Below are 17,393 nucleotides of genomic sequence, written 5' to 3'. Positions count from 1 at the left end.
TGAATACGCTGAATCAGTGGTTCTCTGCTCTGGGGATTAAAAAAAAAATGATGCTTGGGCCTTGCTCATCAGAGATTCTGATTTAGTTGGTTGGGATGGAGCATTAGGAATTTTTAAAAGCATCCCATGGGATTCTCATATGCAGCCAGGGTTGAGAACCACATGGGTTGAGTAGACATTGAGATCGGTTGTGAGCAATTTCAGTTGTAATTTTTAGAGAGTGAGAGGAAGAGCTGGACTCAAAGAAGGTCACTGTTTGACAAAGTTAGTTCCCTAAATTGGAGATATTTTAAGAGCAGCAATGGTTGGGGGTAGAGGAAATTGGAGAGTCTCTGGAAATTACAACTATTGTATGAGTTTCTGTGGGTGTCTGGTATCTGCCACAAAGAAAAAAACGTTTGCTTGCCTTGACTGTCAATAGTTCATGCAGGTATAAATGTGGGCAACTCCTTCGAAAGTCTGTGTTTGAGGCTTGCATCTAGAGAATTTTAAGTTCACTGGTGAGTTTAATATACGTTTTACATTTGCCAAAAGCTTTAAATGCCTCTTAATTAGGCATTCCTAACAGCTTTCCTGTGAATTGGCTCGGCAGCATTACCCACATAGGACAAGTAAGAGAATTGAAGCTCTGAAAGGTTAAGTGCATTGCCCAAGGTCATATAGCATTTCTGTAATGAGCTGGTATTAGAAATCAGAGCCCTGGAGGTCTTGTCTGTTGCTGAATCCATTGAGTTTGGCCTCTTTTGCAAAATGAATGATGACTATGAAAATTTAAGAATATGGAATACTTTTTTCTGGCAACATTTCAAAATGAAAGAAGGATATGGATAACCTAGAGCTTATTTCAGCATTCTTGGAAAGTTTAGGAGAAAAGCTTGGCAATTTTGTTTAATTTCATCTGTATTTGAGTATATAGATAAGGTCTTTGGCTCAGTGTTCATTTTGAAGCACTTGGAAGTCTAGGCTGGGAGGGACTTCTGAGAGAGTAGGCTGCTTTTGATGTATCTGCTGTATATATGGAGCACCAAGATGAATAACAGGAAAGTGTATAAAAACGTCCTACTCATCGTTCTTCTAGGGCATTGAACTTTTTACCGCTTCAACCCTTCACGTCTCCTTGAACAAAGAGAGAGCATACTGGATTGATGGCCTTTGGGTAATAAATACAAAGTTTATATTTTCATTACTGAAGGCTTATAAAACTATGGAGAACTTCTACATTATTATCCATCCATCAAGTTTCATTTCTGCCTCACTGGGGAGATTTAATAATGCATATATGTATGTTTCAACAGAATACACAGCTCCTAGGTGAGTCTCTTACATAGAGCAGGCACCCAATAAATATTTACCAAAGATGACAACACCATATGTAGTAAATGTTTCCCTCTGAGAACTCAGGGGGCGTTGGGCTGGTGGTGAATCCCTGGTTTTTACCTTTTCGAGGAAATCAACTCTGAATCACTACAGTTTTGAAGAAACTGAAAAGGAGCATTGTCTTGTATGTAATTATATGGACAGTGGAGATAACGCACATTTTAGGGGAGTTAATGTTGAAGAAACTCAGGCTACCTAACATCGCCCTATGTACTTTGTCTGTCTGTACAGTTGACTTAGAAACAGACTTCTTAATGATCTTTTGGAATTTTTACCAACAGAAAGTTGTTCTCCTCATATCAACTTTGACTTTGATTAAACATCAGTTCTCTTTAGTTGTAGAGTGTCTATTTATGATGCTTCCAGCACAACAACACATATAAATTAGCTCTAGTGGATTATTTTGAGGTAAACCCCGTACTCTCCCTTTAATTTTTAATTTAATGGTTTATGAGCAAGTGTGCTTGAGAAAGAAAACAGTTTTCTTCAGATGCATGGACTACTATCTCAAGGAGAATTCTGTGGCAGGAAATAAAAAGGTCCAGTGATCAGACTGAATAGATAATTATAAGATCAGCAGTACAGTCTGCCTTTTCCACATGTTGGAAATGCAACCCTCTGCTGGAGTGAGCAATAAAATGTGCCTGTTTCTTGCATTCATATGTAGGCGGTGGTCTTTTTTCTGAGTAATCACGTCATTTTTCTTACAAACTGGGACACTTCTGAGACTGAACGGGAGCTGTTAATGTTTGAGCCTGGGCAACAAGGACTGTCCTGAGCAAACAGGACTTACGGTCATTCTATTCATTCCTCTCCAATAATATGAGAAGGTGGTTGTAAGTACTCATTGCCTTGAAGTGTATATAACTTCAAAAAAAAGACATTACCACGGAGTCAAATTTCGACTCACAGCCACCCTGTAGGACAGAGTAGAACTGCCCCACAGGATTTCCAAGGTTTTAAATGTTGATGTAAGCAGACTGCCACATTGTTCTCCTGCAGAGTGGGTGGTGGGTTTGAACAGCTGACCTTTTGGTTAGCAGCCAAGCACTTTAACCACTCTGCTACCAGGGCTCCTCTCGTTTAACTTACCGGGAACAAAAACGGAATGGTTTCAAGCTACTTGTGGTCTACTCCTAGATGCAAAGAACATGGATGTGACCCAGCTCTGAATATAAGGCCAAGTTGTCACTTTTTGCTTTAATTAGAAGCAGTCTCAACTATTGAAGCTTTTCTTTACTGTTTTTTTTTTTTTTTTTAATCTACCGTTTTCTTATGAACAAGGAGCCCTGGTGTCACAGTGGTTAAAGTGCACGGCTGTTAATCAGAAGGTCACTGGTTCGAACCCACCAGCTGCTTAGTGGGAGACAGATGTGGCAGTTGGCTTCCGTAAAGATTTATAGCCTTGGAAACCCAATGGAGCAGTTCTACTCTGTCCTACAAGGTCAATAAGAGTCAGAATCAATGGCAGTGGGTTTGGTTTGGTTTGAGTTTTTCTTATAAACTCACATTAAGCTATAGAGCACTCATTCTGTGCCAAACAATATGTAGGTACTTTACATATAGTATCTCATTTAATCTTCACAACAATCATATGAAGTAATAAACTTCTACCTGGCCTGTTTTACAGCCAAGAAAGCTGAGGTTTTTAGCATGGTTAAAGAAATTGCCTGAAATTCGGCAGGTACTGGATTTATAACTTAACTCCAAGAAGGCCTTTTTTTTTTTTTATGTTAGTTTATGAATCTTAAACATTGCTGCCATCCTTTTGTTTCCAAGATCAGTTAGAGCAGAACCACCAATAGTTTTTGTTTTTAAATGGTCACCTGGATGTTTAAGGGGGAAGGAAGAAAGAGAGCACCAGTGTGAGAACAAGACAATAAGTAGCCTGAACGAATATTGATGTCATGAAGTAAAATGAGTTGGTGAAGCCTAATCAGTAACAATGATATTTGAGAAACAAGGGAAACATTTAAAAGGTTATTAAAAAAGAAAAAGAACTGCAGGTCAGAATTCTTCAGATTGATGCTGGAATAACTGCTGTGTGTTGTGTGTTTATGACCATCACACATCTACTTTGCACGTGCACTGGCCTCTGTGAGCCCTCCTTTCCAGGTGCTCACCTCCAGCCATGCCTCTCCTACCAGCCAGGGCTTGTGTTCACCTGTGTTCTACCAAGCATGCTTTTCCCCTGCTCGCACGTTGCAGATCAACTGCAAACTTAGGGAGTTGATTCTACATTCCAAATCATTGATTAGGTCTGTCACCAGGGCTCAAGTGTCACACTCATGACACTTCAATTCAATGTGAACTGTTCTACCTTACTTGGCCGAAAATCACCCAGAGATGCTCTTTACATACTGATTTCTTCCACCTTTGCTACCAGTGTTCTGAAAAAAGTTGGTATAGTCCTCCACAGAGAATCGGTAAATAGCCCTCAATATTTGTAGCCCACACTTAGATTTTCTATGTTAAGCGTAGCTGTTTTCTCTAAATGTTCTTTTTTTACTATAATTAACAACTTAGGTGTAATTATGCCTGATGCCTTAGTAATGATAAAATATGCATAAATCAGGACTGAATTTAGACCGGTTGTTTATTAGTCATAATCATGCTTGAGCAGTTGTTTATGTTTGCATACAGACACTTTAATTTATTGTTATTTTTCTGTAGGTCTAATGAGGCTGGAAGCATCACTCACAGGCCCTACAAATACTGCTTTTACTGACACTAAGTCTTCTAACAACAGGGTGCTGTTGAAAGGAAGAAGTGTCCCTTAGGGATAACAGAGGACCACTGCCCTCTGGAATGCTCCACCCCTCAACTTCCTATGAAGTCTCTTAATGGAAAGATCATGCGCTTTGGTGTCTATTGACCTTAGTTTTAATACTTGCATGGTGACTTTGTATAAATGATTTACTTCTTCTATCCTTTGTTTTCTTATATTTTCTTATGTTTCAAATGGGAAAAAGTGATAATGCCAGTCTCGTAATCTATTGTAACAATAAAATGAAATAGCATTTGCAAAATGCCTAGATGATCTGATACAGATTAGAGAGATAATTCATGGACACTGTTCATATTATTTACCAGATGTGTAATCCACATGTTTTCTATCTGCACACTGTGGCAGATCCTCCCCCACTTTATTCTTGTCTATTAAAAAGGAACTTTGTTTGACATTGCTTCTTGAGAGCTTCCACTTGGCGTTTTGGTCATCCTCTCTTGCCTGGCTTTAAACCATGATGCTAGACACTGCTTTGGATAGCTACTTCTTTCGTTGCTAGTTTCCTCTAGGGTATCTGAAATTATGGCCTTCCCTTGATAAGGAGCCCTGGTGACACAGTGGTTAAAGTGATCAGCTGTAACAAAAAGGGCGGGAGTTCAAAACCACCAGTGGCTCCATGGGAGAAACATGTGACAGTCTGCTTCTGTAGAGGTTTATAGCCTTGGAAGCTCTGTGGGTTCGCTATGAATCAGAATTGACTCAACTTGAAGGCAGTGGGTGGGTCTTGATAACAAAACTGTTACCATCGTTCTGGCTTCAGAGTAGGGATGGAGTGAGAAGACCATTTACTACTCCATACTGAGTGTCTATGCTACCTGTCCTTAAATTCTCCCACGATACCACTAAATTAAGTCTGTTGTGTGTAACAAACTGTATGGCTATTTGGTCATAATTACCTAATTTGATCCTTTTGGTTATAATATGAGGTAGTGACATCATATGAAGGGGAAGATTCTTTAAAACCAAGTGCTAAATATGACCATTTTAAACTTCAAGGACACACACAGCCACAAATATACATACACACACACACAGACTCACACACATAAAAACAGAAACTCTTAACAGATATACTACAGATCCCAGTGTTTTTTTCCCTTTCTTAAGACTCTCCTTTCTCTCTCTCCAAAGAAATACACGTTTCTTCATTTCTGAAGTGTGCCAGTCATTTCTCCTTGCTGGAAAACCTTACCTATACACTAAAGATTTGTTTTCGCCCTAGAATCCATCCTTTCCGACCCCCACCTGAACATTTGTAGAACGTCATAATCTATGCAACTATATCTCCCAAACTTTGAATTATTTGACCTGTAATAACATCGTAAGGTAGACTACGTCTGTGTGTAGCTGTGTGTGTGTGTGTGTGTGCATGTGTGTTTGTGTAGTGTATAAGGGAGAGCCATTGATTCATACTCTAGGTCTAGTCTCCTTCAGGGTTTTTCTCTCAGTGTGAGGTGAAAACCTATGTCTTCATTTTTCCTGTTGTCTTTCAATCTTTATTTCCAATCTCCTGAGATAACACTTGACAAAACACATACACACACACACATACATACATCTACACACACACTCCTGTACACATCCTAAGAACAAATAATAATTTTCAGAGTAAGGACAGTGTAGTAAGAATTAATTGGGTGTGGAAGAAGAAACTTTTTCCTAAAGGCCTATGTATTTACAAAGTTTGTCCCAGTCAGTGAAGATAATATTTTATATTATTATGCAGAACTGTTTTAGTTGCATTTTTGTTTCTATACTCTTCACAAGGCCTTAACTACATTTAATAGGGGGACAGTTATAGTGTGGTATCCCTGAGTGGGCAAAAGGTTAATGTACTCGACTTCCACCTGAAAAGTTGGCGGTTCACCTCCACCCAGAGGCACCTCGGAAGAAAGTCCTGCTGATCTGCTTCCAAAAAATCAGCCATTGAAAATCCTATGGTGCACCGTTCTAGTCTGACATACATGGGGTTGCCACGAGTCAGAATCGACCTGACGACAACTGGTAACTGACAATTATAATGTCCCCTCTGACAAAGAGCATCATTCCCCCTTTTACTTTATTAGCAGTCCCTGTCAGGAAACAGGTGGCCCACTCAAATGGGGTAACTGAGGAGAACTTAAGGAAGGGACTGTTTATGAAGGGGTGGGCGGGGTAAAGTAAATCAACAAAGGATGGCTTGGTACCTGGGCTAGTGATAGTAAGGCAAGCTGATATCGCCCACAAGCCTACAGAGAGGTGAGGAGAGGGAGCCATTAGTGGAACCTAGAAGTAGGGAGCCAACCTGCAGTGATCCACAGAGTAGAATTGGCCAGAACAGACACCCTGATCTCTTTCTCTCCTCTTGCCTTCTTATCTCCTTCCAGTATGTGCTCCACCTTGGTCAAACCAGAAGCCAGTGGACAAGGGAGTCTCTGATGCAGGCCTCCTATGATTAGTTCCCTTGATACAGAGAGGTTAAAGAAGGGCAGAGAGAACATCTGGGGAGCAAATGGGAAATACGTTGTACATCTCCCTAACATACAATTTAAGATCGTGAAATATACAAATGTGTTGATCTCCCATCCTTCTTAAGATCTCATAAAAATGATAGAAAAATAATTTTAAAGGCCATAAGTCCTTGTCACAGGGCCCTGATGGTGCAGTGGTTAAGTGCTCAGTGGCTGACCGAAAGGTTGGAAGCTCAAACCTACAGCTACTCCATGGGAGAAAGATGTGGCAGCCTGCTTCCATTAAGATTACAGCTTTGGAAGCCCTATGAGGCAGTTCTACTCTGAATTGACTCGATGGCAGCAGGTTTTGGGAGTCCTTGTCAGAATAAAAGGAGGGAGCAATCAGTAGATGAGAGACTTGGACACATTTTTGGAAGATAGACATTAATGGAGAAGACTGAAAGATCAGAGAAACTGATGACACAGCAGAGGGGGCCGTGGCCTAACTTAGTGGGGACTTGGTGGCAAAAGGAGAGGAAGACCATCCAAGAGGACTTGGCAGAGCCCTGGTGGCTGGTCTGATAGAGGACAGAAGTGAGGAGTAGGGCTGAAAATTTATAAAATTCGGGTGTTTTAAAGTTTTTAGCTAACTAGTGGAGGGATAAAATTAATGACACAATTATAAAAAATGGAAAAGTAGCACAAGTAAATTCTCATCTGTTATAGCAGAAAGTCAACAGATGACCTTTCGAGTTAATGAATCAAGAAGCAATGGCATAAGCATGTTATTTATAGATTTGAAATTAACTACAGAAGAAGTAAACAGAAACAGTTAGAAGGGTTCCCTCTGAGGAGAAGGGCAAGGAGTGAGAGCTGGGGTGGTGGGTCTGTTGTTCCCCATTATAAGCCTTTTTGTACTAGTAATTTTTGTCTAAAAATGTGTGCATGTATTATTTTAAATACAAGCACTTTTTCTGTTCTGGTCCACTTAGTTTACTAGCTCTGAAGAAATTAACTTTTAACATGATTTGGTCCATTAACTGTACCAAACCTACCAACTAATTCCATTTTTCCCTACACCTCCTTCTCTCCATTCTTCATGGCCCCTTCCATGCTCCATGCTCCTTCCCACTTCCTCCCATGCATGTGTGTGTCTGCGCACGCATGTGCGCACACACACATACACACACACACACCTTCATTCCAAATGCACTTAGGTAAATGTGCCTTTTCTTCTTTTTTTTCTGAATAATTTTCAGCATTTTTTTTTTATTGTGCTTTAGCTGAAGGCTTACAGAGCAAATTAGTTTCTCATTAAACAATGAATACACATATCGTTTTGTGACATTGGTTGCCAACCTCATGATGTGTTAACACTCTCCCCTTCTCGACCTTGGGTTCTCCATTACCAGCTTTCCTGTCCCCCCTTGCCTTCTCTTCCTTGCCCTTGGGCTGGTATGCCCATTCAGTCTCCTATACATGGTTGAGCTACATGTATTATTGTTTGTTTTATGGGCCTAATCTTTGACTGAAGGGTGATACTCAGGAGTAACTTCAGTACTGAATTAAAAGGGTATCCAGGGGCCATACTCTCAGGGTTTTTCCAGTCTCTGCCAGACCAGTAAGTCTGGTATTTTTTCGTGAGTTTCAATTTTGTTCTCACCTCTGTTGGGACCCACTATTGTGATCCCTGTCAGAGCAGTCGATGGTGGTAGCTGGGCACCATCTAGTTATGCTGGACTCATTCTGGTGGAGGCTGTGGTGGTTGTGGTCCATTAGTCCTTTGGACTAATCTTTCCCTTACGTCTTTGGTTTTCTTCATTCTCCCTTGCTCCACAGAGCTGGGACCAGTAGGCATATCTTAGATGGCTGCTCACAAGTTTTTAAGACCCCAGACGCTACTCACCAAAGCAGAATGTGGAACATTTTCTTTATAAGCTATGTTATGCCAATTGAGCTAAATATTTCCCAAGACCATGGTCCCTAGCCCTCAGCCCAGAACTTTGGCCCCTTAGGGAGCTTAGATGTGTCCGTGAAGCTTCTATGACCTTGTCTTGGTCACACTGTGCTGATTTCCCCAGTATTGTGTACTACCTTACCCTTTACCAAAGTTACCGCTTACCTACTGTCTAAAAAAAAAAAAAAAATCCCATTGCCATCAAGTCGATTCCGACTCATAGGACAGAATAGAACAGCCCCACAGGGTTTCCAAGGAGCAGCTGCTGGATTTGAACTGCCAACCTTTTGGTTAGCAGCTGAGCTCTTAACCCACTGCGCCACCAGGGCTCCACTGCTTATTGTCCATCTATTGTCTAATTAGTATTTTCCCCTCCCTAGTAACCATCAAAGATTGTTTCTTTCTATGTGTAAACCTTTTCATGAGTTTTTATAATAGTAACCATCAAAGATTGTTTCTTTCTATGTGTAAACCTTTTCATGAGTTTTTATAATAGTAACCATCAAAGATTGTTTCTTTCTATGTGTAAACTTTTTCATGAGTTTTTATAATAGTGGTCTCATACAATAGTTGTCCTTTTGTGATTGACTTATTTCACTCCGTATAATGCCCTCCAGATTCATCCATGTTGTGAGATGTTTCGCAGGTTTCTGATTGTTCTGTATCATTGTGTAGTATTCCATTGTGTATATGTACCATAGTTTGTTCATCCATTCATCTATTGATAGGCACCTATTTGTTTCCATCTTTTTGCTATTGTGAATAATGCTTCAGTGAACACGATTGTGCATGTGTCTATTGCCGTGACTGTTCTTATTTCTCCAGGATATATTCCTAGGGAGTGGGATTGCTGGATAGTATGGTATTTCTATTTCTGGCTTTTTAAGGAAGTGCCATATCTTTTTCCAAAATGATTGTACCATTTTGCATTCCCACCAGCAGTAGATAAGATTTCCAGTCTCCTTGCAGCCTCTTCAACATTTCTTATTTTCTGTTTGATTCGTGCCAGTAATGTCGAGGTGAAATGGTATCTCATGGTAGTTTCGATTTGCATTTCTCTATTTTTTTTTTTTTTAATGGCTAGTGATCGCAAGCATTTCATCAGGTGTCTGTTAGCCACCTGAATGTCTTCTTTAGTGACATTTCTGTTTATATCCTTTGCCCATTTTTTTAAATTTAATTATTCATCTTTTGTTGTAGAGGCGTTGGATTTATCTGTAGATTTTAGAGATTAGACCTTTGTCAGATGTGGCATAACCAACATTTTTTTCCCAGTCTGTAGATTCTGTTTTTACTCATTTAGTGAAGTCTTTTGATGAGCGTAAGTGTTTAATTTTTAGACTGTCCAAGTTATCTAGCTTATCTTCTGATTTTTGTATATTGTTAGTTATGCTTGGTAAAGTTGAGGGTCAGTGAAAAAGAGGAAGATGCTAAACAAGATGGTTTGTCACAGTGGCTACAACAGTGGGCTCAAGCATAACAATGATTGTGAGCATGGTGTAGGACTGGGCAGTGTTTCCTTCTGTTGTACATAGGGTCGCTATGGGTTGGAACTGACCTGGCAGCACCTAACAACAACAGTTATGGTTTGTGTGCTATTTATGCTGCTGAATCTTTCTGTTAGTTCCACTGGTTTTCTTGTGGAGTCCTTCGGGTTTTCTATGTATATTATCCACAAATAGGGACAGTTTTACTTCTTCCTTACCAAATTGGATCCCTTTTATTTCTTTTTCTTGCCTTATTGCTCTAGCTAGGATTTCCAGCACAATATTAAAAAGGAGTGATGATAAAGAGCATCCTTGTCTTGTTCCTGTTCTCAGGGGGGAATGTTTTTAGCCTCTCTCCATTGAGAATGATGTTGGCTGTTGGTTTTGTATAGATATCCTTTATTATGTTGAGGTATTTCCCTTCTATACCTATGTTATTGAGAGCTTTATCAGGAATAGATGTTGAGCTTTATCAAATGCCTTTTCTGTGTTGTTTGAGATGATCATGTGATTCTTTTATTTATATGGTAGATTGTGTTGATTGATTCTCTAATGTTGAACTATCCTTGCATACCTGATATGAATCCCACTTGGTTGTAGTGTATTATTTTTTTGTTATGATGCTGAATTCTATTGGCTAGAATTTTGTTGAGAATTTTTGCATCTATATTCTTGAGAGATATTGGTCTGTAGGTTTCTTTTTTTGTGTGGTGTCTTTGCCTGGCTTTGGTATCAGGGTTATGCTGGCTTCATAGACTGAATTTGGAAGTATCCCTTTCTTTTTTATATGCTGAAATAATTCGAGTAGTATTGGCACAAGCTCTTCCCTGAATGTTTGGTACAATTCTCCAATGAAGGCATCTGGGCAAGGGCTTTTTTTTTTGTTGGGAAAAAAAAATTTTTTTAATTACCTCTTCAATGTCTTGTTAAGAGTGTGTTCAGGTTTTCGGCCTCAGTTTGTGTTAGTTTGGGTAGGTAATATGTTTCTAGAAATTTGTCCATTTTCTCTAGGTTTTCAAATTTGTTGGAGTATAGTTTTTCATAGTATTCTGATCTTTTTTTTATTTTAGTTGGGTCTGTTGTAATGTCTCCCGTTTAATTTCTTATATGGGTTATTTTCGTCTGCTCCTGTTTTGTCTGTTTGGCCAATGGTTTGTCAATTTTCTTGATACTTTCAAAGAGCCAGCTTTTTGTCTTGTTGATTCTTTCTATTGTTTTTCTAATTCTCTTTTTTGTTTACTTCTGTTCCCTTTCTTCTTGTGGCTGTGGGCTTCTTTTGTTGTTCTCTTTCTATTTGTTCGAGTTGTTTAGCTATTTTGTCCTTTTCTTCTTTTTTGATGTGTGCTTCTATTCCTATAAATTGACTTCTGAGCATTGCCTTTGCTGTGTCTCAAAGGTTTTGGTATGATGTGTTTTCATTCTTGTTTGATTTTAAGAATTTATTTTCCATCTTTGATTTCTTCTCTTACCCAGTGGTTTTTAAGCAAGGTGTTAAGTCAGCTTCCATGTTTTTGATTTTTTGTTTTTTTTCTTGCTCTTCGTGTTATTAATTTCTACTCTTATGGCATTGTGATCAGAGAAGATGCTTTGTATTGTCTGAATGTTTTGGATTTTGTTGAAGGTTGCTTTATGGCCTAAGATGTGGAATATTCTAGAGATCATTCCGTGTGCATTGGAAAAGTATGTGTCCTTTGCTGCCATTGGGTGGGATGTTCTATATATGTTTATGAGGCCAAGTTGATTGATTGTGGCCTTTAGATTTTCTGTATCTTTGTTGAGTTTCTTTCTAGATGGTCTGTCCTTTACTGAGAGAGGTGTGTTGAAGTCTGCTGCTATTATTGTGGGACTGTCAAATTTCTTTTTTCAATGCTGTTAGAGTTTGTTTTATGTATTTTGGAGCCCTGTCATTGGGTGCATATTTATTATGGTTATGTTCTCATGACACATTGTCCCTTTAGTCATTATATAATGTCCTTCCTTGTCTATTATGATCGATTTTGTTTTAAAGTCTGTTTTATCTGAGGTTGGTATTGCCACTCCCGCTCTTTTTTTGGTTGCTATTTGTTAGATATATTTTTTCCATTCTTGGATTTTTTAATACATTTATGTCATTGTTTATCAGGTGTGTCTCTTGTAGATAGCATATTGATGAGTCCTATTTTTTTTTACCCATTCTGTCACTCTCTGTCTCTTTGTTTATTTTTGTAGATTTTGTGTTTACTAAGACTTTACATTTTTCTTTATTTTGATGAGTAGATTTGTTAACTTTCTTTGTGGTTACCTTGAAATTTACCCCATGTTCCTAAGTTTAAACTAATCTTTGATTACCTGATATCGCTTTGACTTCCTCTCCATTTCAAAATTCAATATTTACACAGTTTATTCTCTCTTTTATTGTTCTGATGCTGTTGTCATTTACAGATTGACCTCTCTGGTTCCCTGTTGTATATCGTTTACAATGGAAAGAAGGGAAAGAGAGAAAAGAAACTACAAAAAAAAAAAAAAAAAACTAAAACAAAAATAAATAAATACATAATATGGCGTTAGGGAACTAGCTATTGGGGACAGGGCAGAATTGGGATGGCAGCAAGCTGATATCTTGCTTTTTGGGTGGCACAGCTCAGCCTGTCAGGAAGGGGCAGACACAGCACATGGCCTGTATGGGAAGGAGAAGGAAAAGGGAGAAGCAGAAAGGTAAAGAAATATAAAAAAATATGCTGCTGAGGGATCTGGCCTACAGGAGCAGTGCAGACCCAGGGAGGCTGTTTGCCAGAGCCTCTCTAGCTGAGCAATACAGCACAGCCCATCAAGAAGGGGAGAAGGCACATGGGGCTAGGTAGTGGGAGGAAGGAAAGAAAGGAAGGGAGAGAGAGAAATGAAAGAAAGAAAGAAAAAGCAAAAACAAACAGGGAAACAAAAAAAATTACACCGAGAGAGCTTGCTAGTGGAGGAGACTCGGACTTGGGTGGGGGAGGGCATTTGCCGGTGGCTCTCTAGCCAAGTGGTATGGCATAGCCCATCAAGAAGGTGTGGGGATGGCACAGGGGGATAGCTGGGCAGGAGAAAGGCAAGGAAGAAAGGGAGAGAGAGAGAAAACCAAAAAATAAGAAAAAAATGGTGCTGAATGAGCCTGCCAGTGAGTTGGCCCACACCTGGGGAGGACTTATGCTGGTGGCTATCTAGTCAAGTGGTATGGTACAGCTTGTAAAGAAGGGGCCTGGATGGCACACAGGGCTAGGTGGGTGGAAGAAAGGAAAGGAAGGAAGGGAGAGAGAGATAAGAAACTGAAGGAAAAATGGCGCTGAGAGAGCCTACCACTGGGGTGGTGCAGACCCAGGGATGGCTCTGTAGCCGAGTGGTGTGGCACAGTCCTTCAGGAAGGGCAGGGATGGCACACAGGGCTAGCTGGGCAGGAGAAAGGAAAAGAAGGGAGGAAGAGAGAAGAAACAAAAAGAAAATGGTGCTGAAGGAGCTAGTCAGTGGGGGTGGGGTGGCAGTGAGCTGATGTGTCTCTGGCCAAGTGACTGTGGCCTGTTGGAAAGTGGCAGTGGCCATATAGAGGGAAGAAGGGCGGGTGTGGGAAAGCATGTATCCCTGGTAAGTGTGCTCTGTCTCTTGTTGGAAGCTCCATGAAGTTGCTTTCCCATACTCCTTGTCTACAATTCTTAGTGGCAGAGGTCCAAGATCACAAATCTGTGCCCCATTAGCTAGTAGGGGACCTCTGCTCCATAGCTCTCCTTGTTCTCTGTTCTTTGGCAGTCTTTTATTCCATTTGGTGCTTCATCAAGTTCTTTATGTTTTCATTTGATGCTTAGGGTTACACGACTGATATTTGTGTCTGTTTTACTAGTTTTTTTGGTCTTTGCTGTAGAGGGGTGGCATGGTGTTTCTGTCTATAGTGCCATGTTGGCTCCACCTCCTCTGTGCCTCTTCTCAAACTGTTTCTTTGGTCTGAAATGGCTTCATCCTATTTTTTTTTCTATTCAGACTTCAAGGCCCAGGATAACTTCTGCTTCCTCCACAACCTTGGGTTTCCAGAGTCAGAAATGATTTGTCTTTCCGCTATAGCAGCCTATCACTGAACCACTATCTGACAGTTCTTATGCTCTGCAGTGTCTTACAACTAATTGTGTATACATCGCCCCCCTTTAATTTATGCTTAATCGTAAATTTTGTAGTTCGGGAATTTGTGTCTACATACCTTCTGCAATGCCTTACACATAGTGATTGAAACAGACGGTAAACACTGTAAGTGTAATTGATTTTTTGTTGTTGTTGTGGTTGATTAAGAAGGCGTCTAAAGATTGTTTAGTGAATGCTCTAATACACTAAAGTGAAAATCAGTTGTCTTTTTATTGAGGTCCCTGTTAATAGTTCCACTTCTTCGCAATACTGTGAAGTATATAATATTTTGTTCTTTCACAGGTTTAGTGCCTCTTTCCTAAGTTCCAATTACATACATATTGTCCCTGGCCATGAGGAATAACCAACTTAATAAACTAATACCTATGCATAAATATGTTACTAATGTATTAATTTTATAAGATTGTTTGCATTATAAAAGCAGCATAGACAGGGAAATGCCTTATCCAAGGGAGTGAATTGTTAATCATGGAATTTGAAGTCTCTGAGTTATTGTTTTGAGATCAAGAAACATTTCTGGGACCCTCAGATCAAACCATGTAACTCTAATGCCTTAGAAAATATTATTATTGTTGTTTTTAGCTTCCATCAAGTTGACTAAGACTCATAGCAGCCCCATGCACAATGGAATGAAACTCTGCCCCATCCTGATGCCACGGTTGCAGATCAGACTCTTGTGATTGGTAGGATTTTCACTGGTTGATTTTCAGAAGTAGATTCCCAGCCCTATCTTCCTAGTCAGTCTGGAATCTCCTCTGAAACCTGTCCACCACGGGTGACCCTGTTGGTATTTGAAATACCAGTGGCATAGCTTTCAGCATCATAGCAATATGCAAACTAACAGACAGGGGTATTATGTAGACTCTAATTTAAAACATATTAAGACAGTGTGAAACACTGTTTACATTCTAGAAGATATAGATTTGAAATCACAATTATTAAATATGACATACCTGTCTCATACAAGTACAATTGAACTTTAACCCCTGGTCTTTGCTTGTTATTCTCATTTCCCAAGTTCTCTTTTCACATATGCTCACTTTACCTTTTTCCTTTTAATTTTTATATTGCCACATCAGCCTGGATTATAATCTGCATCCACAGGAAAGGGTATTATAATTTTATTTTTCCTTTACTTCAGGAAATGCCACAGTAAAACAGTCTCGATACAGGATTATCATCCAAGAAGCAGCCAATGGAGGCCAAGAATGCCCAGATACCTTATTTGAAGAGAGAGAGTGTGAAGATGTTTCATTCTGCCCAGTGTATCGGTAATTAGTTAACTTTTTAAATAATCATTAGACCTTAGTATAAAATATGACCTATTTTCTCTCATGTAATATGTAGCTGTTTAGTGAGAAATAAGAAGAGGCAATATTAACCTAAACCAGGCAATGTTATATATCCTCAAATACATCCATGTTTTCCTCCCTTTCCTGAAATATATTTGGAGTAAATAATTTGAAAGTCTAATCAACAGAAGAAAAACATGCTTTAATTGTAAGTGAGCTGCTGGATTGCTGCCATCCAGGAACTCTTCAAGATCCAGGATCCAAAGCGATTCAAGATGAGATCTTTACCAGATTTTATATGTATATTCTTTTCTTCTGATATATATATCTCAGAACAAAAGAATATGCATGAAGACAACTGGAAAGGCAGAGACCCATCTGCAATTTGAACATCACTCAATGAAGGGGATAATTCCATGAATTCAGAAAATGTTTCCATAGTCTTCAGATAAGAGGATCCTTCCAGAGTTCTGTGTAGACGCAGATGTGCATGTTAATGAAGCAAAGAGATAAAGTGATCAAGACAAGGACTAACTGGGTATAGAAAGAAGATAGACTTCTGCCTGTCTTCACTCCTAAATGCAGTGGTTTGGAATCACCCTACTGTGATGGGCACAGAAGAGAGGCATCAACCAGGAAGAAACCTGGAAGGTGTGACTACCTAGAGTCCCCTATGCAGGGATAGTCCTGTTAGCTGGGTCACACTTCCAGGATGTTTTAAGGAAATACCAAACAGAACAGAGGACTCAAGGGTGCAGTGATGGTACCTCACAAAGCCGAGAACAGCAGTGTTGGCAGGAGGGTAGTAGCATCCACCAAGAGACAGAACAGTGTCTAGTATACTTGTTTAAACAGAATCTAAACTTGGTGAAGTGCAGGAGGTGTGGGTATTTGGACTCCAGAGTCTGTACTGAGCTGAGTGCCTGGGGCTGCTCCAGCTACACAGCAGCAAGGGTACATGCCAGCTTCATTCCTGGGAGCTGTATGCCAGTTCGAGTTTAAGTAGTAATATCATGTTGTGAGAGGGAGACATTAAAATCCATATGTACATATACCCAAAAACCAAACCCGTTGCCATCGAGTCGATTCCCACTCATAGCAACCCTATAGGACAGAGTAGAACTGCCCCGTATGGTTTTCAAGGAGCACCTGGTAAATTCAAACTGCCAGCCTTTTGGTTAGCAGCCGTAGCTCTTAACCACTATGCTACCAGGGTTTCCATATCCATATATATATATATATATATATGAGAACAAAAGAATGAGAGTAAAGTTTTGTGTTATAAACATATATATTTATGTATTATAGAATAGAATAAGGGTAATTTCATATATAAGTTCATATATATTATTCTATAATATATATTATAGAATAGAATAAGGGTAAGTTCATATATATGTATATCTATATTTATAATTCTAAAGCCTTTAATCATAAGCTAAGAACAAATTTATACTCACTTCCTAATTATTTAGTTTAAAACATTTTTGGTTTTCAATTTCCATCACATATATATTTTAAGGAACCATCTAGTTAGAAAAAAATTAACATATGGATAGAATATTTTTTGGAAAGGAAGAAAATGAGTGACTTTTAAACTGTATATTCCCTGTGTATTCCTTCTTGGTATATTGATGATTATTATTTATAAAAGCAATACCTGGGGTTTGTGTGCTTAGTCATAAACCTACACTCTTTTAGCGCTTGACAGTTTTAAATTTGATTGGAACATTGCTTTGAATCATACATGAATTAAATTCAATTACTGTTGGGTTTTACCGATTGGTGAACATAACCCATGGACTTAAAAATCATATAGTTACCAGCAGACTTACAAATGCCTTTAGCGAAAATGCCTAGTGCTTTACCTAAATCTGTGAAATTCAAAGGCTAATTTATTCAGGAAAATATCAGTTA

At 39.2% G+C, this 17,393-nt stretch overlaps 1 protein-coding gene across 1 annotated transcript in view; it reads left to right on the top strand.

Moving 5' to 3' along the window:
* Positions 1 to 17,393, top strand: part of THSD7B (thrombospondin type 1 domain containing 7B) — an 826,015-nt gene that overhangs the window by 432,062 nt on the left and 376,560 nt on the right. Inside the window, exon 10 of the mRNA XM_023542986.2 lies at positions 15,326 to 15,455. Coding sequence (XP_023398754.2) covers positions 15,326 to 15,455 — 130 coding nt within the window. The remainder of the gene's footprint in view (positions 1 to 15,325; positions 15,456 to 17,393) is intronic.

This window comes from Loxodonta africana, chromosome 6 (genome assembly GCF_030014295.1).
Source record: "Loxodonta africana isolate mLoxAfr1 chromosome 6, mLoxAfr1.hap2, whole genome shotgun sequence".
NCBI classification, from domain to species: domain Eukaryota; kingdom Metazoa; phylum Chordata; class Mammalia; order Proboscidea; family Elephantidae; genus Loxodonta; species Loxodonta africana.
This window is presented reverse-complemented; position numbering and strand designations above follow the sequence as displayed.